The sequence below is a fragment of the Protomyctophum bolini genome, assembly GCF_963924005.1.
Source record: "Protomyctophum bolini genome assembly, chromosome: 23".
Classification (NCBI taxonomy): Eukaryota; Metazoa; Chordata; class Actinopteri; order Myctophiformes; family Myctophidae; genus Protomyctophum; species Protomyctophum bolini.
Genome location: NC_137884.1, coordinates 4909178 through 4931500, shown reverse-complemented (window position 1 = coordinate 4931500; position 22323 = coordinate 4909178). Strand labels below are relative to the sequence as shown.

At 42.9% G+C, this 22323-nt stretch overlaps 1 protein-coding gene across 1 annotated transcript; it reads left to right on the top strand.

Annotated features, from left to right (window-relative positions):
• The first annotated feature begins 17967 nt into the window (after nt 1-17967).
• tmem229a (transmembrane protein 229A) lies at nt 17968-20938 on the top strand. The gene is made up of 2 exons (XM_080757997.1): nt 17968-18804; nt 19566-20938. Exons 1-2 carry the CDS (start codon nt 18223-18225, stop codon nt 20106-20108), a joined length of 1125 nt encoding a protein of 374 aa, XP_080614123.1. The 5' UTR covers nt 17968-18222; the 3' UTR covers nt 20109-20938.
• The last annotated feature ends 1385 nt before the right edge of the window (nt 20939-22323 follow it).

Here is a 22323-nt window from a genome sequence, read left to right as displayed (position 1 = left end):
GGCATTGACGTTTGCACTCTAAAGAACGTGTGTCTACTGATGATGTGTCTAATACAAAGACAGGGATGCTATACTGCAGGTCAGTGGCTAAATGGGAACAACCGTTTGCTGCGCACACATGCACGCACGCACGCACACAAGTCCTAAATGACTATAAGCTTGTTACTTGTGAAACAGCGCATAGTTTTGTTTTAACCAAAGAATATCACTTTACCCTATACCTTTAATTACAAAGCGATCACCCCTCAGTCTGTCACACACACACAAGGTGGGCACATAGAGATATTGGACTTTTTGATAACCTCCTATAGGATCGCCTGTTGCACACAGTAGTGCTGTCCGTACTGAACACAACTACCTTTTGCCGTTCACACATGTAGTCTCACAACTAACTTACACCGTTCACACTGCTTTGTTTACTTCTTCCCATTGGCCATAGCGGCCTCAGTACTCTGAGATACTGCGGCCAAATCTTTGCATGATAGGGATTTAAATTTCGTATTTCTACATTAACATTTTTAACATTAACCTCGCACCATGTTTACAAGCTCACAAGACATCGGAGAAGAAGTTTGGTGTGTAGATGCAGAGCAGACCAAGTATTGAGCCAAAGGTCAAGTTTACGAAGCATTGAGGGTTTAAGTGTTGTTAAATGTGTGAAATGAACATGAATCAAATATGTAGTGGGGGAACCTGCTTCATCTTTCTCTCAGCTAAGGAGTCTTTGGCCTGAAAAACATTGAAGACGGCTTTATAAGCCTACAGTCAGTGGTGGACAATGGACATGCACTAAATTCGCCAACACTCCCTCCAGGCAATGAATGCTAATGTGCACACACATGCGCGAGCGCACACACACTCACACACACACACACACACACACACACACACACACACACAGTGTGTGATTAAACATGCAGTGACTCTCCAGTGGGGAACAGCATGCCACTGCTCACTTGCTGACGTTAGGCCTACAGATGAGACACACGCTTGGAGGAGGGAGGGACGACAAGAGCAGTGGTGGAAAGTACAGTAAGTAACGGAGTACAAAACAGAATCGGAGTACTCCTTCCCACCACTGCTTGGAGGAGGGAGAGAGACAACCAGGAAAAGAAAGAGAGAGAGAGAAGCGGGGGGGGGGGGGGGGGGACAGACTGTTGGTGGTATAGAAAGAAAGGGTTAGGGACGTTGAGAGAAGGAAAGGTTCAGAAAATATTTAGTGTAGAGGGAAGAAATGGTCCTGACTCCTGGGGTACTCTGGTCAACTATAGAAATACAGTATATATTAATAGCGAGGAAAAGTACAACCTCTGCACATGGCAGACTACACACGCCTACTGTGCTGTGCCTGAAACAGTAACATATACATATTTATTCACTCCAAACTTCCTTTTCTAATCAACCAACCACAGTATGATTGCAATCCACCCAAGATGATCCCCATGTTCTAATCAATTGCTAACCGCATCAACAGGCACCCCGGGCCCTCAAAAATGCATTTCGATACTAAAAGTGTACTGCTGAACTGAGGAAAGAGGCTGAAAACGTTGCACGTCGGCAATCTGTAGACTAAAAAGAAATCGGGATCGGCATCGGACCCAAAGAATCTGGCATCGGTCGGGCTCTGATTGTGCCTGCTTCACCACCGCCACCACTCATTAGACCTGTCAATGAGGAGATGGCAAAGTGGTGCAATTTCACAGATTTTTGTCTTGCATCGGCAGAGTTCTCCAAACGCACGAGAACAGCTGTCATTATACGCACGGGTTGGCACAAGCATTACACACGGCTGTGAATATTTATAGCTCCCGTCATTAACCCAATAAGACCGGAAAAGCCTATACGTTGTTATATCTTAAAACCGGGAAAGCGTCTTCATTTTAGATGTTGCTATAGCAACAGGAATCTTTTCAATTTCTTTGGATTCTTTGGAAAAATTAGATGGGTCAGGATTTAGAAGGTGTTTAAAATCGGCCTCCGGTCTAAATTGGTTAATTCATCACATCACACTGAGTGAAGACTTGGAAACGCTTCTGAATATTTAATATTTTGCAATTGTACCTGTCTCGTGTTGTAATTCCATGAGTGACATGTGCAGAAAGCCATGGATGTTTTCAAAGCATTTTGGTGTTTTATAGGTTGTTGTATATCTTTAATGTTGGACAGAAACCTTATTTCCATATTTCAACTTAACAATATCAGATCTACAAGCTCACAGCACGTCATGATGTGTAAGGATATGGCCTGTGGCCCTGTGTTGGCCAAAGAGTATTTGCGACCGTAGGTCGAATTTACTATGAAAACCTGCTTCTCCCGTCCGTTAGTCTCCCATGCCATCACACCTCCATATATGGTCACGCCTCATGACATCATGTCTCCATATATGGTCGTACCGGTCATTGTCAGTAATTTCTTTACGCAGCATATTTCAGCAATAGGCTTTGCATATTTCAGCTATTTACAGTATATATCTTCCCTGTGCAATCTTTGTTTACAAAGCCTAAAGGAAAACAGTAAATGGCATTTTGAAATGTAAAAAAACCCAAACTCAAAAAGTCATTAATCACAATTAATTTAAAATAAATGTCATTATTAATCCTCAAAATCGACAGCCGTGGTTAAATTAAGAAATGCTCGTGCTTATAAAAAGTTTTTTTCATTTTTTTTTTTTTCCAATGTTAAACACGTTTGAAAAAGACGATAAAGGCGTCGTTGGCGCTGCTGGAGTTGCTAAAAAATCAGTCAATTCAGTCCTTGGCAGACATTGAGTTAACACAATGAGTGCCCCCTGCTCGACGAAAGTGGTGGAGGCTATTTCAGGCTATTCCACTATGACTCACGTCCACTTTTGGCTTCCATCTTGCATGCTATTACTAAAATTAGTGTTAATGCTACCGAGCTAAAATAAGGACAAGCCTTGCTCTAGAAAACGCCAATGTTCCAATCGCGATCACCGGATAATCAGAAATGACCTCCAAACATCGGAGAATAGTTCAAAACCACGGCGTTTCAGAGAAAAAAGCTTGCAAAGGCCGCGACTAAAACAGAAGCTAATGGATTATGTTGAAACAAAAACAGTGCGGGCGGGGGCCCTGACAACAGTGCACAGAAACCGCAACAGTTAAAAAAAACATTTTACCCCAATTTTTGGGGGGCACTCAAATTAGAAAACAAATTATGAAGCATACTCATTCAGATTCATCTCATTTATGCCTTTGCATGAATACAAATACCCAGTTGTTATTCAGGAAACTCAATTATCCCAGCTCTGAGCAGACGTGTCTCAGGACAATACTGCAGTTATGATACATTGTAAGAAACACGAATGCAATAAAATCTCCGGTTTAGAAGGGGACAGTTTATTGTCTGTACCTTTCTCTGCCTATAACAAGGGAGGAGGCCGGTGGAAATGCAAAGTACGAAATAAAAATGTAACAGAAAGAAGATGAAACATGTCCGGATAGGGCTGGATTGAATGATAAAAAAAATGAAAGGAATTGTATGCCACCATTGTACAACAAAGGCTTAATACAGGCACAAGTTGTTAATGAGGTTTTTTTCTGTTGATTTGTTTGTGAGGAAAAAAAGAAAGGCACGCACACGCACACACACACACACACACACACACACACGTCACACACACAAGTCCATTTAAATATCGGTTATGATACATTTTCAATGAATTGCCCTGCAGTCCAAAGACAGAAACGAAGGAGGAATGCCCAAAACAAGAGAGAACGGCACAGGTGAGATGATCCATGGCCACATCATGGCGTCATGGCTATAAGGCTAACAACAGCCCACACCCGGTGGCAGCCAGAGCCAATCAGAGCGTGTCACTGTGTGTATAGATTGGCTGTATCCCGTTGCGACCATCTACCATTTCCTGGCCCCCATGGGAGGCACTGGGGACACTAGTAAACAATATAGCCGAGATGCTCCTTCTGTCTCTACTATAAATCATCACCATCCTTGTAGAGCTCCCTTGTTATCAATGCTATTATAAATAGGGATTCATCGATATGAAAATGCTTGGCCGAAGCCGGTACCGATTTTAAAATAACAATTTAGCCGATAGCCGATACAGATGTATGTTTATTTTTTGCTGTTTTTTATTTCTCCCTTTTGTGCCAGGAAAACAAATATCTTCAATACATGTTCAGAATCTACAGCTTGGTAGAGGGCAGATAACCAACACACCATGACACCAACATAGCCATAACCAACAACGCAAAACGTATGCTTATCAACAACAGATAGAGATCGGCTACTGCCATCGGGTTAATGTCAGATTTATTTGCCGATGACCGACGGCGGCAAATATCGGCCGATACTGATATGTTGCCGGTGCATCCCTAAACGATAATATATCTTTTATTAGCAAATAGTTAGTAAAAGAGTATCTTATTGACTGTTAATTAATGCTTGTTTAAAGGGATGTTTGTTTGAAGTACTATACCAAAGTATCAACAATAGTGAAAACAGGAACAAATACACAAGTACAGTACAGATACTAAAAAAAGGTACTTCATTAGTGTCCAGCATTAGTGTAGAAGAGGTAAAACTAAGGCCTGTCCTTGTAAAGAGAAGACCAAAATAAAAGGAGGGGACGATTGAGAGGAGGTCACGAAGGGAGCGGAGAAAGAGAGAGATGGTGTGTGTGGGTCTAATTGGGAGGAGGAGGAGAGGGCGATGGGGTTAGGGGAGAGGAGTAATGAGTGTTGGGAGGTGACAGGAGTGGAGAGCATGCGTGGGGAAAGGCTAAACGGAGGGATTAGATGTGGGAGAAACTAGGGGAAAAAAACTGTATTTGTAAGGAAGAGGAGGAGAGATACCAAGAAATGTGAGAGGCGAATGTTGCAGGAAAGGAAGGGTTGAGACTCGAGAGACGAACATCTGTTGTTCAATAGTTGTTTTCAGAGGTTCTCAAACTGGGGTACATACAGACTCCAGAGACCCTCAGGGTTCCTTGAGGGGCTTCCAAAATGGAGTAAAAATGTAGTCCCCAGACTCCCCACACTGGATATATATATATTTTTTTTTACCACAGGTTTCTAGCCTAAGACGAATGGACCACTTCAGAGTCACGCAGGGGTCCTTGGAATTTTGAGAACCACTGGACTATTTCACAAATATAAATGCATGAATGACCTGCTAGTGGGAAATGAAACCCTGTTCACTCCTCCTCACTCATCTCTACCCCCCCCCCCCCCCCCCCCATCTCTAGTTTCATGGTGGCATCGATTCCCTGATCTCCGCCCCAGTGACCTCTGAACCAACATCCAACATGACCCCCGTGACTGCAGTGCTGATAGAAATACTCAGGTCTCCTTCTCCTTCTCCTCCCACACCTCCCTCCCCATTTTCTCTCTCCTCTCGCTCTGTTCCTCTCCGCTCATTTGTTCTGTCCTCCCGTCTCCTCCTATATCCATGCATGTTGCTCCGTGGCGACACGTGTGACCCTCCCATTACCCTCGTCATCACAAATCACCAGCTCCTTAACTTTAACGTCCTCACAAGCACCATTCTCCCCTTCCTTTTACACTCATTCTACACATTTAACCTTGCGCTTAGAGCAAGGGTCTTCAATGGACTTGACGGGCTATTGGGCCAAGTTTGGCCTTCTGCTAAACCGATGAAGGTCAGTGACTTTAAATATCTGGACACAGACACAGATATATCAGCAGTCAGGGGAATGAGACAAGCCGGTCACTGCCAACGACACCAGGAATTCCCTGCCAAAATGCTTGCTCTGTGGGGACCAACATCAATCAAAGGGATGTCCCACTGACATGGATGTGCTAAAGAAAGATGATGGTGCGGAAATAAAAGAGCTGGCCAGATGTATGAATTGACCAAAAACTTTCAACCTAGACGTGTTCTTGTGCTGACGGCAGAGGCTCTGTCTCGGACTCACTCAACGATATCTGGTAATTACCTAGACAATTTCACAAACATCATTACAAAAAGTCCCGCAGGGGGAAAAACCTTAAATTAGATTTGTCCACAGAGTATCCAATTCCCACTGAAGATTTGGAACTGAAGTCTATGTTATGTCAGAGTCTGAAAAACCTTTAGCTTGAACTTTAAGGGAAATAACCACCTCGAAGTGACCAAAGAGCCACAGTACGTACGTACACTGTCTGTCCTCTGTACCCTGTCACAATGCACTATACCAGTGGTTTTCAACCAGTGGTCCAGGGACCACCAGTGGTCCTTGAGGGGGTTCCAGTTGGTCCCCAGCTAAATGATGAAGAGGCTAAATGTGAGGCTAAATGTCATCAAAAATGTCATCAAATGGTGGTCCATAGCTCAAATGCCAAATAAATAATGGGCCTCGATATGAAAAGGGTTGAAACTGCACTATACTGCACTATACCTTCAACAGCAGATACAACATACACATCTTAGTACACGTATACTGTACCCTGTCACCACACTATATACCTTCAACAACAGATACAACACCAGGGTCAAACTTTGGCACTGGTACCTGCTGATGTCTGGGCGTCACCACCGTGGCTATGGCACTGATGTGAATGCAGGGTGCTATGGCCCGGGATATAGCTTGGGGGGGGACATCATAAGCCTTGACCTTGAATGTCTGAAAGAAAGAAAGAAAGAAAGAAGTTAATGTCCAGCCTTGCTATACCATATTGCATAAGGGAAACTTATAGAAACGCATAGAAAAATAAGTAAAACTCCTTAGACTAAATATATTTTATTTTATTTTATTTTATCATGCTGTGCTCATGGTGCTCTGTGCTCATGGTGCAATTAAAAAGCAAAGCACTGACGAAGGTCTGAGGACCGAAACGTTTGCTTTTTAATTGCACCATGAGCACAGAGCACCATGAGCACAGCATGATAAAATAAAATAAAATATATTTTCACGTTTTTAAGTCTCAGTCTAAGGAGTTTTACTTATTTTTCTATACGGTGAGCGAGTCTTTTGCTGTCAAAGTTTCCCTTATGTCAAGTTTGAAGAAAAAAAGGACTTAGAAAAGGCGCAACAGTTTTCTCAGTATACCATATTGCACACATCCTTTAATTATATGATACAGGTAGTCTATAAGGACCCTCGCTTGCACACAGCACCTTCAAGCACTTGAATGGTCTGTTAATTTAATCATTTAAAATAATACTCATATCTAATACCGGTATCTCTGCTTTTATAGGAAACCTAGATTTAACCACAAACACACACGCAAGCTCTCACACACACACACACACACACACACACAGAGAGAGACACACACAGAGACACACTTCACTTCAGTCACAGTACAACAACACTTTATTTTTACTTTATTTCTCAAGTCAAATAATTAAAGTGAAATGACAGCTAGTCATGTTACTGCTAAGAAGCTAGGTAGGTTAGCTTAAACTTTAAGCGAACCTACAGTGCCTTAAACTCACCCATATGATGAATCCACTAATTTGTAAACAAAACGCCGTCGTGTAGTTTGTCATTAAGATAAATAACTTCTCTTTTCAGGTGCCTGTCACACGTACTCACTGACAATTGTTCCCTACTTCCATGAGGTACCGGCGTGTAACATTATTTCACTAGTATTTACTAACAATGTAACAGAGAGCGTTTGTTTGTCTTGTGCAGGTGTGTGTGTGTGTGTGGGGGGGGGGGGGGGGGGGGGCAGCAAATCAAGGAGGGTTTAAAAGAGTGCGCTCCCTGCTTGGAGTGTTGCCATGTCCGTTTATTATAAGCTAGTTGCCAGGTTGTGCGATAGAAACAAGCAACCAGTTCTAGGCCTGTCTCAATGGTTTTCAAACCTTTTCATGGCAAAAAACCCTAGCCGCAATTAAATTGGCAACATGAGATTCTTTATGATGGGTTGAATCTATATAGTTAAAAGTTAACACCAGCCATTGACAATTCATTCATCCAAACAGAAACGTCCGATCTGCTTGTATTAAACAACATTAAACTCACCAACATTGCAGCTGTACGGAATGCTTGAATTGTCCTCTTTCAATCTGCACACACACCAGTGACACCACACACACACACACACACACACACACACACACACACACACACACAATGCAGAGTGCCCTCTCTGCTCTCCCCCATAAACATATTACACTCTCCCAGCCTCTGTCATCAGAGACAACAGGAGGGAGTCATGATGGGGGGGGGGCACTGTGCTGTGTTGCGGCTCAGATTGGGAGGAAATGGCTTCTGAAATTACATTTTCTCAGAGTGGTATTTGTGAGAGCTCAGAGTGCAGCTTCACATTCATTTCCTCGAGGGTCGTAGAATCATCATCGCATCAGTCAGGCACACATTATGGGCCTCTCCTTTTCAGCCCTGCATTCATTCACAACCAGTCATAATGGGCTTAAACCGCTCTATTCTTAGTAAGGCGGAGTTGAGCTACAACTGTACTTGGACCGCTTTCTTGCATCTACACGCATCTCTTCATCTAAAAAATAGCCAATACAATGTTTGGGCGGCCTGAGTCCCTTTTATTCCCATACTGTAAATGGAGTCGTGTTAACCATGCCCAAATGGAGTTCAGGTGGCGTTAGTATTATGATGACTGTCTTGCGTCATAATGAAGTGCACTGTGCATGAAGTTGGATTCAACTTCCTGCAAATGCATGAATCCAACATCAATGCAAATTACGTCCATAACACAACATGGCTGGAGCGTGACGATCTGGTCCAAACGATCAAAGTAGACCGTGTTGATCAAATATGATTCAAGATTGCTACACTGCCTACTTCTTGCCTCAAATGTCTTCAGAGTCGGATGCATATCTATTGCACTATTTTGATATCAAATTACATTGTGTACATTTTGTGTCAGCCATGACAGTTCATTGCCAACACTATAGGCATACGTAACATACGATACAGCATAGAGCACCGCCCTCTGGCCGGAGTGTGGAGTCCGCCAGAGCCTGGTGACAAGAGGTTACAGATCATCTATACTCTGTACTATAGCCAACGTATTTGGAGTGAATGCACCATTATAGGCTACACTACAAGATTTATGGAAAGACTACATTCTAGTCTACTGTAAAAAAAAAAATGGGAGGCTTTAATTAGGCCAGTATACGAGACAAAGGACTCTTCTTCCCAGACTAAATGGATGTGGGTTAATATTCTGTCCTGATTGATCCGTAAACGGCGCAGGAAATGAGCATCATTAACGATGGATAATCATCGTTCTTTGCCCTGTGGCGTGGCTGGCCATGTTCATCTTTTGGCAGGAGAGCGGATAACCATTGTTCATTCAGGGTCTGTATTCAATTTAAAACACATGGCAACTTACTGATATAGGCTGCAACATCCCATTATCTTAGGGTTAGGAAAATAGCTCATCTACAAGCTCACAACACGGTGCGTCATCTGCTATTTTCTGTATTTCTTTATTTTTTGAGGGGCCTACTATGCATAGCTTTGTGTGTCCGTGTGTATATGAGCACAGAATGAGCTGATTGGCTGTATGTGATGTATGGTGATAAGAGCGCCCCTCACTTCAGACGAGTGTGATTTTTAACATTCATTATGGTTTCATAATCAACTTCATTCGTCTCTCTTGCAGAGCAGACATAGGAGATGGGGGCATACTGTAGGATGAAAGGGATTTGATACTATGCCAACCCAGCAGGGGTTATGGCTGTGGTTGCAGATGAAAGCAGCCCAAACACTGCACCCTATCCTATTCTAAAGATTGATTCTTAGCAATGCAGTAACTGCAATCCTCATAATTCCTGCATTCCAATCTTCCATCACCCATTTTCAACTTCATATCTTCATATCCTCATCTTCATTAAACTTCATCATATATTTAGATCTTGATTAGCCAGGCTAATCAAGATCTAAATATAGAAAGTATAGATAGACTTTGCTACACAGGTGCCCTGGATAATAGCTGTGTTGGGGTTAGGCTCACATTATTATCCAGCATGGACTGTTATTATTAAGGTCTTTGCTGTTCTATCAAGCACCTTGTAGTATAGGAATAGGTCTTATATTTGAGGACAGATCTCACCACAGTATTATTGCATTTTGAGTCAGTGGTCCCACCCAAGTGTGTGAAATTCATAGTGAAATTATGACACACTGCTGCCATCTGCTGTACTGTTACTGAAAAACCTTTCTGAGGCTACAGGTCCTTTTTGAGGTGGGTGGGTCTGGGTGAGTCGACCCATTGACCCCAGCAGCTGATATGGGGTCGCAGTCGGGTCACATACTGTTGAGCAGTGTTGTTTTTGGCAGCAAATTTAGATTTCAGTTTTAGTCATAGTCTCTTGAATAGTTTTAATTTAGTTTAAGGCCGTTTTCACACCCAAAGTTCGCCATTTCACCTGGAATGTTTTAGTGTTAGTCTAGTTTTAGTCGACTAAATATCATAAGATTTTAGTCGACTACATCTACAGTTGATTTAGTCGACTAAAATGTATTTTGGCGGGCCTTATCAGTCATTACGACGGCATGAACTGCCATGCCAGTAAGAAATCTGTACAACTCAATATGGGCAAGTGATAGAATATACGTAAATGAATAGGCCTATATGCACCAAGCAACTACATTGCAACTACATACACTGAGGATGTCTACTTAGTTATTTAGGAATACATTGTAGTCAATGAGAGTCAGCTGGACCAGCTTGTGAACTCCATTTCTATCCTTTCCATGTCAAAACAGTTACAAAACACCTTCGCCAAGACTCCAAATGAAGTGTGGTCAGACAGATCAACTCTGACCAAGAACAACAATTCACTGCCAAAGTGATTTGAGGAACTGTGCCGTGTTCTAAGTTGCAATATCAATGTGACTATACCTGAGAAGGTTGAGAAGGAGCACAACAATAAACGTCTGGTCAAACTGTATTGAAGCCCATTTATACTCTGATGAACACTCTGTAATAATAATAATAATAAATTGTATTTATTATTCTGTAGAGGCACAAGTGTGACAGACCAAAGTGCACATTTGTTTCTCCTGATAGCATATTTTAAAGTGCCGGTTTTATGAGTGACAGTATGCTTACCCAGTGTTTATTTTTCATGAAACGGTCTTTTATGTTCAAAAATAGCTGATTGCTTGTAGAAACATTTGAAATATTTGGACAAATATAGACCCACTTTCTATTGTGGTCTCTCTGGCACAAACTCTTATCAGATGGGGGTCTGCAGCCAAAATACAGTATGCTAATTTAAAACCTGTACTGCCAAAGACACACAATTATGCTCTCTATAGTCTAAAGTCTCTCACACAGCTGCAGAGAGAGCGACAGTACACACAAGGTCCTTTTCAGGACACTCACAGCAAGCAGCCTGGACTCTGGAGCCAAGGTGGGACGTGTCATTTCCTGCCCTGCTGTCTCAACAAATTGTTCCGTGAGACATTGTCATATCCGCCAAGCAGCCACCCGAAGAGGAACGCTCACTGCAGGAAGGATTGAAATTGATCCTGTCCTTATTAGAGTAACACATAGGGTTGCCAACTAGTCCCCCAAATAGTCCCTTAAAAGATGTGTTCCTTATTGAACTTATTAATATTGAACAAACACCATTTGTTCCTATCTTCGGAAAGCAATAAGTGACACACAGGTTACAAGCTATATATAATATAATTTAAAGTGAAATCACATATCTGCTACTTGAGATGCTGCTACAAATCTCTTTGGCTAAAATAGCTGATCTACAAGTTCCCCACTATTAAATGGATGTTGACTATTAAATGGAACCAAAATGGGGAATCGTTAGGAATATAGGGAATAGGGAATCGATAAGCAGAACCGGACTCATAAAAAACAATACCAATTCCTAATTAGGATACTTGGAGCTCTAGTATAATTTGAAACTATTTATAGTTTTTGTCCAATTTGCTACAACATATTATGGCTCGTTACATATTGTACCATAATATAAAGTGCAACCCAATGTCACTATAGCACGGAGCCCTGGAGTGGCCTTGGTGAGAAAGAATATTTATCTATCTCGACCGGTCGAGATATTATCTTGACCGGTCGAGATATTATCTTGACTGCTATACCACTGTGGTCACATACTCAAAGAGAACATTGGTGCCACCTACGGGTCAGAGTATGATACAACGTTGCAACATTGAAGAATTGGATCCAACTGGCTTGAGGGTGGAAAGACACTGCCAAGAAGAGTTCTGGGTACTAATGGGGAATACATATTAAATCCTAAGTTTGGGTAAATATACCTTGGGAACCTCAACCAATGATCTGGAGCATATCTCCTGTTTCTATAGTTGTATGTAACACGAGCTGCAAATAGCAGATGTTGTTGAACTGCTATTCTCTGCCGTTCTTCCTGGTGATGCATAAATTAGGCTGGAGGCTTGATGTACACACAAAACATACAAAGTACAACCTTAACCAAACACACATGAAACATTTAGATCACCCCACCTCCAGAAAACACACACACACACACACACACACACACACACACACACACACACACACACACACACACACACACACACACACACACACACTCACACACTCACACACTCTCACTCTCACACACACACACACACACACACACACACACACACACACACACACACACACACACACACACACACACACACACACAAATATGGAGATCTGAAACCTGCTTTTAAGTACATATCCTGAGTCTGTACACAAACAGCTCTGACGTACGACACTTTTAGCATGCAGTAGAGAAAACAAATAAATAGTAACAGCACAGAGTAACAGACATTTCAAAGTGAACGCAGCAGCACAAAACCACTGAAATAGACAATAGACTTCTTTCTGATGTAGCCCAGTGGTTCTCAACCTGTGGGTCAGGACACATGGTTTTGGGAGGTTCCCAGATGACAGTGAAGGAGACCATTGCTGCATCAAATGTAATCAACAAACTATACTTTAAAACTGGTCAAACATTGACCAAATTCTTGGGGTTGGAGTTTGGGGGGGCATACGTTGGTCCGACGTACCAAAATAGCGACATACGTGGCCAGTTAAGACTCACCCGTGGCTTCCGTGTGCGGTTAGGGTTAGGTTAGGGTTGTGTCTGATTATTGTGAAGTCCGACTAACTGTGAGTTTGTTTGTAGTTCTGCTATTTTCACAATATTTATCTATAATGCCTCAACTCCTCTGCAAGTGCTTATTTGTGTCATTGGTCCATACATAGTTAAAATTCACTGGTCGATGAAGATGAAAGAGGTGAAAAGTATTAACGAAGGCCTGTAACTGAAGAATAACTACAATGGATCCACTGGAACGCAGTGGATTCCTCTCCTTTTACTGAAAAGTAACTGTTTTGGAGTTTCTACCAGACAGCAACCTTGAGACTGCTGCCGATGATACAAAGATATTTGAAGCCATTTTAACACCGCTTCTAAATGAAAATACATTGTTGTACCCGTCTTGATGACAACACCCTAACCCTTTATTTTTATCGCATCCAATTTAGTATTATTATTCTTCTTATACTTGAACAATTCGTATTATATAAACTTTATTACAGGCTCGTGGCCCACAAGGTATTACAGTACATCACATATACGAGAATACAAATAAATAAATAAAACAAAATACAGTACATTTACCCAGCCCCAAAGGTTAATACTCTAGGCGAGGCACTCATGCCAGTGTCCTCTGATGGTAGAAGTGTACCTTACAGAACTACGGCCTGGGTCTGTCATCTGTCCAATGAGTCTATTCAGTGAGCGATCCAGCCTGCTCATGAATTTGAATGTATTAAACCCTACCTTGTTATGTTAGCACAGTTGTTAGGTTAGCACAGTGTCACATCATGATGCGACACTTTGTGAGCTTGTAGACTGGCTATGCCAATGGGCCTTTAGTGCTGAGGTTAAACATCAAACAAACAATCATAATCAATCTTTTGTCACATCAAATTACAAGTAAGGTGGGTGGAAAAACTTGGTTGTGCAGACTCATATTGGAGAAGAGAGCATAAAGTGCATAACATGACAATGGGGTTCCCCCGTGGCATAATGAAAGAATTTGAGAACCACTACTTTACTCCAATCCCCTGATGAAAGCTAGGCCATCATGTGCATTGTGCAACTGCATGCTTTCCCTCACAAACGATTTCTTCAGTGTGGTCGGCATCCCTCCCACAATGGGGTGCACTCTCCCCGTTTTCCTGTAAATACTCCTGATAGCTATCGTGTTTGTGAAAGGCTTTCATTCCGTTTGCATCTCCAGACATTTGTAATGACAGCTAATGGGTTCCATGTGTTGTTAACACAGCCCTGATGTCTGAGATGAAGACGCAACAGACTGGATGAGCTTTCATTCCAGCTTTATTTGTATTTTTTCTGGGGCATTTAACTGTTTTACTTTCCCATGCCGTCAATACCTTTTCATTCACAATTTATGACTATCAATTTGCAGTTAGCCAATCAGACAATGGTCTGCATTAAATATAACTTCTTCTGTACTGAACCTGAATTTTCAGGTGCAGTGCAGAAGTTTCAGGTGTAGTTTCAGATTGAGCGTTGCGCAACTGACTTCCTACCCCATCTCTGTTGAACAGGAAGGGGGTTTTGACTTTTTCCCTGTACACCAAACCTCTTAGAAAATTGCAGATCTACAAGCTCACAATGCGACTGCGTCACATTACAACATGTTGTGAGCTTGCCAAATGTTTTCCATTCATGACTTGACCAGGATATGACCAGGGTTATGTTGTTAACTCCAGGCTATTTTTTACACTTTCAGAGATAAATTAACGCTTTCTTCTGTTTACAGTCCACTCCTTCTTGATGTCCAGGAACATTTAAGGATTATTTAGTTTAAGGTAACACAATTTATTACATGTGTTACACTGCTATATTGCATCTATATTGCATCTAAAGCATGAGGAACTATTGCATGTGTTGCACTGCATTTAATAGGCTGCACTGTTATTTTTGCATGCATTACACTGGTATCAAATGCATGTGATGCCCTGCTTCGTATGCATGTGGTGCACTGCTTCAAATCAATGCATATTGCAGCAGAGCTACCTACTGTATTGCATGTGTTGCACTGCATATTGCATGTGTTGCACTGCATATTGCATGTGTTGCACTGCTATGTATTGCATAATATGTTGCACTGTTATGTATTGCATGCATTACACTGTTGCACATGCTTCCCACATACTGGATGTGACTAAGTTGTGTTGTGATTGTGATGTTTCTGCAATATCTGTGATCAAGTGAAATCCCTGCATGCATATATTTGTCCTCATGGGCATTAAAGATGATCTGCTTTTGTGTTATAGGTGCCAAGATTCAGTGAACATTACACTACATAAAAGAGAAACACTGTAAGCTCTGCAAAAGAGGAGTATTATTACTCTTTTGTTTGTGTTTGAACATTGACGTGAAACAGTGTGGAGGGAAAGGTTATGTGAGGTGAGGTACAATATCTCACATCCTCCACTATTCAGGAACGGAAACATGCCTCCCACCAGTCCACCACACACATGCACGCTCACGGCACACGCACACACTTCCCGTTCCTGTCCCTTCTTAAACTTGAGAACACCACGTTAAGTAGTCTATGCATGCACTGCTTTTAGTGTCGACATTCCTTGAGCTTGCTGCTTGCTTGCAGAGCTGCACTAATAACTTTGGGGCAGGCCCGTCTATAGAGTTTGAATGGAGAGGTATCAGTCAAAAGGGAGACATCGAATGTCAGAACAGATCAGCTCCATATATGGACATCTATGGGTTTGAGGTGAGATGTAGCAATATTGATGTCTTCAGGGATCTCCATATATGGGCTTAATATTGATGACATCACGTGATGTCACAAGGCATGACCATATATGGTCATGCATGGGGTGACTGACTGACGGACAGGCACAATTTCATAGTTAACTGCGACCTGCAGTCGCAATATATATATATATATATATATATATATTTCCATTCCTAGACTGTGATGTGAAGCAAGGCCTACAGTACGTGGGTGTTGAACAGATAATTATAGGACAAGTTGCAACACAATACTAAAGTGCCAGAGGGATTAATCAGTATAGTGAAGTATGCTCTTTGTGATTTACAACTTACCTGAGAGACCGGTAAGCTGAATTTATGGTCTGGTTTGTTGGCAGAATTCCGACACTGGGACTCTTGTTAAATAAGCCTCCAGTATACACAACAGAATAGCTTGGCTCCTAGCCTTTTTCTTTGACTTCCCTTTATTACATCAATGTCGCTGTCGGGCACAAACCTTATCTCCATATTTGAACTTGTGTTTTTTGTAAATGAATGCCCTACCTACTTTGTTGTACAAGAGTGCAGTGCTGCAAACATAGCAAAAATAGCCGATCTACGAGATTGGCTATTTTTGCTACTTTCTGGCCTTGACAGCCTGATACAACCAAACAGAAATCTGATTGGATTAAACAACGTTAAACTCACTCGATTTGCCATTCACCTTTAGACTATATGGATGCTAGGTTGTACGTGGTTAAATGTAATGTAACTGCCTTATTTACTGCCGTACTCCACAAAGGTGTTACATAATATGGGAGTTAGTAAAGATTTGGAGAAGAATGTTTACAATTTCACTACATCAAGACAGACAGCGCCTTCTCCCTAGGGGTAGCCCGGTTGGGAGGGCGAAACCAGTTTCCCAACCGGGCTACCCCTAGGGAGAAGGCGTAAAACTAAAACAAATACAGAGGCTATGTCCTCTGTATTATTTTTGTTTGTTTGTTTGTTTTTTCGCAATTGGCAAGACTTTATTTGTGTTGCTATTCTGCCTACACTGATTTTACTGATACCATTGTACTTTTATAAAATGGTGTTGTGTGTAAATGTATGAGATGAGATCATATGTTTACAAAGAAAAACATATTACGATGTGACTTTGGTGTGGGAATAATTTCATCTCAGCATCGTCATAACAGCTGCAATTATCCCTAATTGACCTTAATTAAGCTGACTTCAGGACGTCATGGAGGGAACGTGAAACTGGAGTGTCACAGGGAGACATGGGGTACTTTATTGCCATGACTTAATATTGCAATTATGCAGTTACCCTTATTGGACTCATAACTATCCCTGTTCTGATTGTCATCGATTTTGTGTGTGTGTGTGTGTGTGTGTGTGTGTGTGTGTGTGTGTGTGTGTGTGTCTCTTGTATAGTATGTGATTTGAAGTCTTGTACTGTTGTGTCTTGTATTTGACAAAATAAATCTAAATAAATAATGACAGATGTAGAAACTATATGCCCAAATTTCTTTCCAAGAAAATCGCTAGCCTGGCAAACCAGTCGACTCCGCCCTGGGAGAGCAGCGAGACTCAGCAGTCACCACAGCTGCTTTTTATGTTTTGACCTGTGTTCCATCATGCTCGTTTGAAGCATGGCTAGATGGCTACTGGCCTACTGCTTCCTCGAAACGACCCGTTATATTATATATTGGTAAATGGTGCATTTATATGGCATAGACATGCGTATATCCACCTATTCACACACACATTCGTACACTGATGGCGGAGGAAACCATGCAAGGCCCCAACCTGCGTATCGGGAGCAATTACGGTTTTAGTGGTTCAGCCAGTGTCTTGCTCAAGGACACTTCAACCTTTTTTAGGTCTGTGACCTAAAATGCATATCAAAGCTTGAACTAAAACATGATGAAGGCAAGTAGGCTACAGCCTATTCAGAAAAGTACCCATGCTACGCCAATAAGCAATCTTATCTATTAGCCTACAAGTAGCCATGGTTCATGACGCTCGTATTTCATAATAATAATTAATGATAATCATCATGGCAGTCATGTTTCAGGGCTAGCCTACAAGTAAACGAAACTAACTTAGACAATAACAGGGCAAAAATAACAGGGCAAAAATCTACCCTACGAGAGACCAGACCGTAGTAGTGTTTGTCTGCCTGCCCACACTGCGTGTATCTCACCCCCACCCCCTCCCCCCTCGTGTCCACAGTTCTCTAGACTCTGGCCATAGAAGATAGATCACATACAAATACACCGACAGGTGATTCAAGGACTCTCGTGATCGGACATCGCTGCGTCGAATTTGCATTTTTGCAGCGTCCCTGCACCGTTTGTCACACGGCCACGCACGGAAACAAAGTCCCGGGAAAGGAGAGGATGAGAATGCATCGGGACTTAGTTTGAAACCGGGAGTCGGAGAAGGGGACAAGCCGACAAGGGGTGACGACGAACCGATCAATCCGGACTCAGTCGGACCATGGCCACCCGGTGGAGAGACGGCCCTCGGATCCGCTCAGGAGACACCGGTGTCGGGGCGAAAACGGCCAGGAAGCCCCGACAGCCCCGACCACCACCGGAGGAGCCGCTCGGCAGCAGCAGTGAGCCCGGGGAGGACGCAGTGGAGCCGGCGAGGGAGAGAGAGCTTCCCCAATGGATGAAGCTCTATTTCTACGGGATGCACGGCGTGACCCTGGACGTGTTCCTGTCCGCGCTCCGGAGGTTTTACTCCGACCGTGACCTCCAGCTGGTGGGCTTCTCCTCCCCGTACCTATGCGTCGTGCACGCGCTGACCCACTTCGCCCTGGAGAAGATCTACGCGCAGAAGAAGTGTTTCCGACACCGGCCCGCCGTGTTCCATCTGGTCTTCTACCCGTCCGTGTTCATCGGGCTGCAGATCCTCATCGGGAACATCGGCACCTCTCTGACCGACCGGGTGAGGGTGGTTTCAGCCACGCAGCTCGCCGTTCACTATGTCCTGTCGCTGTACTTCAGCCAAGTGTTCCACCGCGGGCTGTCGAGGCTCCACTATAATCCGCACCCGCAAGACCTCCTCCACCAGGTATATACGTTTATTGTTGCGATCGTAAAATTGTTGTTAACCGCGATTGATTGTGTTTTTTCCCCCCTCTTTTTTGCATTGGACGTTAATGTACATTACCTAAAATAAAATATGATCATGACGTGTTAGTGTTGTCTGCATTTTTTTTTCTTTGCCATTAGAAAAATAAAATGTTTTACCTTTTTGATATGCCCAAAATCAGTGACTGTATGGTTGCAAAAAGAAAACAATTACAAGTCTCTATAGTCTCTATACATCTCGGGTCTAAAATCAGATTAATCTGAGGTGGAGGAAATACCCGAGGTTACACTGAGGTTAGATTAATGAAAGCTAGGGGGTGGAAATCGCCATCCCCATGACCGCCAAATGACGCCCCTGCTGTACCCCCAGGTCAGTGGTAGCCTCGGTCCCATGCAGGCTTACTTATCTGTGGGTCAGTGGTGTAAAAAGTAGGAATTTATTTACTAAAAGTATCAATACCGCTGTTAATAAGAGTCCTTTATTAATTCAACACGAGTCTAAGAGTTCAAAAGTATATAGGCGTCAAACTATGCTTTAAGTAGCCTACTAACTTAGAATATCCCATGTCACAAGTTTATATCTAAATATGAAGTAGCTAAAGTGTTCCAATTGTAACGCAGTAAAAGTATAGGCCTACAACATTTGCCTCTGAGATGTATAGTGGAGAAGTAAAAGTACTTCAAATTGGAAAGATATTCCAGTAAAGTAAAAGTCACTAATTTGCACCCCTGCTGCTCCAGGTCAAGATCACCCCGACGGGCAGCGTCAGCATCGGCGGCGGCTGCCTTCCCGGCCTCGTGCGCTTCCTGTTCTTCGGCATGCACGGCTTCCTGGACGAGGTGGTCTTCACGTCCGTCTTCGACCTGCTGGAGCGGCGGGACGGGCGGATGAGCGGCCACACGTCGCTCTGGTCCTTCCTGGTGTACGGCACGTGCAGCGTGGCGGTGGAGAGGCTCTACCTGCGCCTGCACTTCGCCAGGGGGTGGAGCGTGCTGCGGAGGCTCCCCGTCTACACGGGGCTCATCTACCTGTGGGAGCTGTGCTGGGGCCTGGCGCTGAGGCAGATCGGCGCCTGCTCGTGGGACTACTCGCACTATCCGCTCAACTTCATGGGGCTGATAACGCTCCTCTACCTGCCCGGCTGGGTCTGCCTGAGCCTCTACCAGGACGGGCTGTTTAACATTTTGCTGAGGGTCCGATGCACCAAGGATGACGAGGGGGATGAGAGCGGGGCGAACGATGACCGGCACCGCGAAGGCGTCAATGGGAAAAAACACATCTAACAGGGATTTTTTTAATCACTTTGATGTCAGCTCAGTGGTTCTCAACGTGGGGTGCAGGGACCCATGAGGGGGTTCCAAATGTCTAGAACTCTTGACACTCACAACTCTTGTACAAATGGGAACTAAATGGACCCTTACGAAGTTTGAGAACCACTGTATTAGCTTATTGCACTGGACGACAACTTCATTAATAGTAGCCCAACAATTATGGGGGCAGTTTAATTGAATTAGTTTGAATACACCTTTATCATATATTAATTATGAAACCAAATGGGGCTAATCATTTAACAGGCTTAAATCAAGAAGCTGTGATCAGGGCTTTTTTATTTGGACTAAAGCAGGAGTGCACTGATTCACAGTGAAATGTATTCAGAGAGCTGTCTGAAGCTGCTTTTAGCTGGGATTCTCTATAGACCTTGTTCGGTGGAATAGTGTTGCTAGGGAACAGCGTGAGCTAGTCCAAGTTTATTTCCCGTCGGCCAGGCCTACTGATTCTCACAAACAGTGCAACAGGAAATCAACCTTTCCTGTCAGCTACTGATATTCACAAACAGTGCAACAGGAAATAAACGTAGAAAGTTTAGGATGTTAAAGTACGACAAGGTTTTTTTTTTAGCTTACTAGTCTAATACTAGGCCTCACCCAGGTAAAAAAATAAAATAAAAGCACCTTACTAACATATTAGGCAGAATAGAGTCATATCCTCCCTATCGGCTGGAAAGCTTGTACCTCCACTTTTCTGGAAATTGAAAATGTATGATTTAGTTACAAGCTCTTGCTAATTAACCTCGCCTCACCAGGCTTTCCACCACCTCGGAGGAAAGCCTGGTCTCTGTTTCAAAAGTCTGTATGTTCCGGGCGGGAGTGGATGATATCGTTACGTCATGTTGTAGTATTGTTTTGTAGTCGACAGACAGGAACAACAGGCGGTGGCAACTTCCTTTCCCTCTCAATAAAAGCTACGAGAGTTTTTATTGAGAGGGAAAAGGAAGTTGCCGCCGCCTGTTGTTCCTGTCTGTCGACTACAAAACAATACTACAACATGACGTAACGATATCATCCGCTCCCGCCCGGATCCTTTACCGAAATGAAATGGTGCCCAGGCTACTTGCTAATACCTTTCATTGGTTAAATATTCATAACATTGCACACACTATCACTTTCAAAGTGTGTAACAATGTTGTGCGACGAAGTAGGGCACTAATTTACTAAATGAATCATCAAACGAAATACGGACAATCGGACATACAAGGTTTCTGCCCGACAGTGACGATACAAGACAATGTAGCAGCTGGGCCAAATAAGGGATGAAAGAAAGATCCTCAGACATAGATCGAGCTCAGAATTGCTAGCCGTGGTGTAGGACCATGTCATGTGGAGAAAGTGTAGAGTCCCTGCATTTAACCGGTGTGTCCATACCACACACAGTCCAGTTTTAAAGCGGCAATACGTAACTTTTATGACCATATTTCTACTGCTCATCCAAAAATCAGTCCCTGCTTGTCCAAGGGGAGATGTTGAAGTCATGAACCTCAGGCAGTACTACTTCACCAGGTGTCCTAGCCGACACCAGAGTATGTTGTATAAACATATACGTCACCATACAGTGCTTCAGTTAATTTAACCGAGAGAGAGAGAGTAAAAATGGTCACAGAGTTAAATTAACAGTGCTTTCTAGTAAAGATATTGTGACCATAATATACATTTTATTTTTAGATTTACCAAAAACATTTCAAAAGGAAGAAATAGCAGATCTACAAGCTCTCAATGCATTTGGGATGGGACACAAGCTTTTAGATCTGCTATTTATTTTTAAACATTTACGAAAGTATAAAATAAGGCTTGAATGATTTAAAACTAGGAAAATTAAATACTTATGCCATATCTCAATATGTCCATAGCGACACATTGTCCAACCCAATCCTAATAGTATAGTGAACCATGATGATTATTGCAGCCATTTAGATTTTCGTTGGGATTGATTTCTCATATTTGCCAGGCCTGTTGAACCATTCAGATCATGATGGTTGAAATGAAAGCTGATGAAGCTTCATGAAAGCTGCTCTTTGTGGCGAGGGGAGAAGACTGTGATTTGAAAAGCTGTTGAACAGGATGTGGCAGAGGGTTGATGCAGTTAAAACTACCCACATGGCATGATAAGAGACGTAACCACTTTCAACCTGTCGTCCCTGTTTTGTGCACATGATTATAGGCG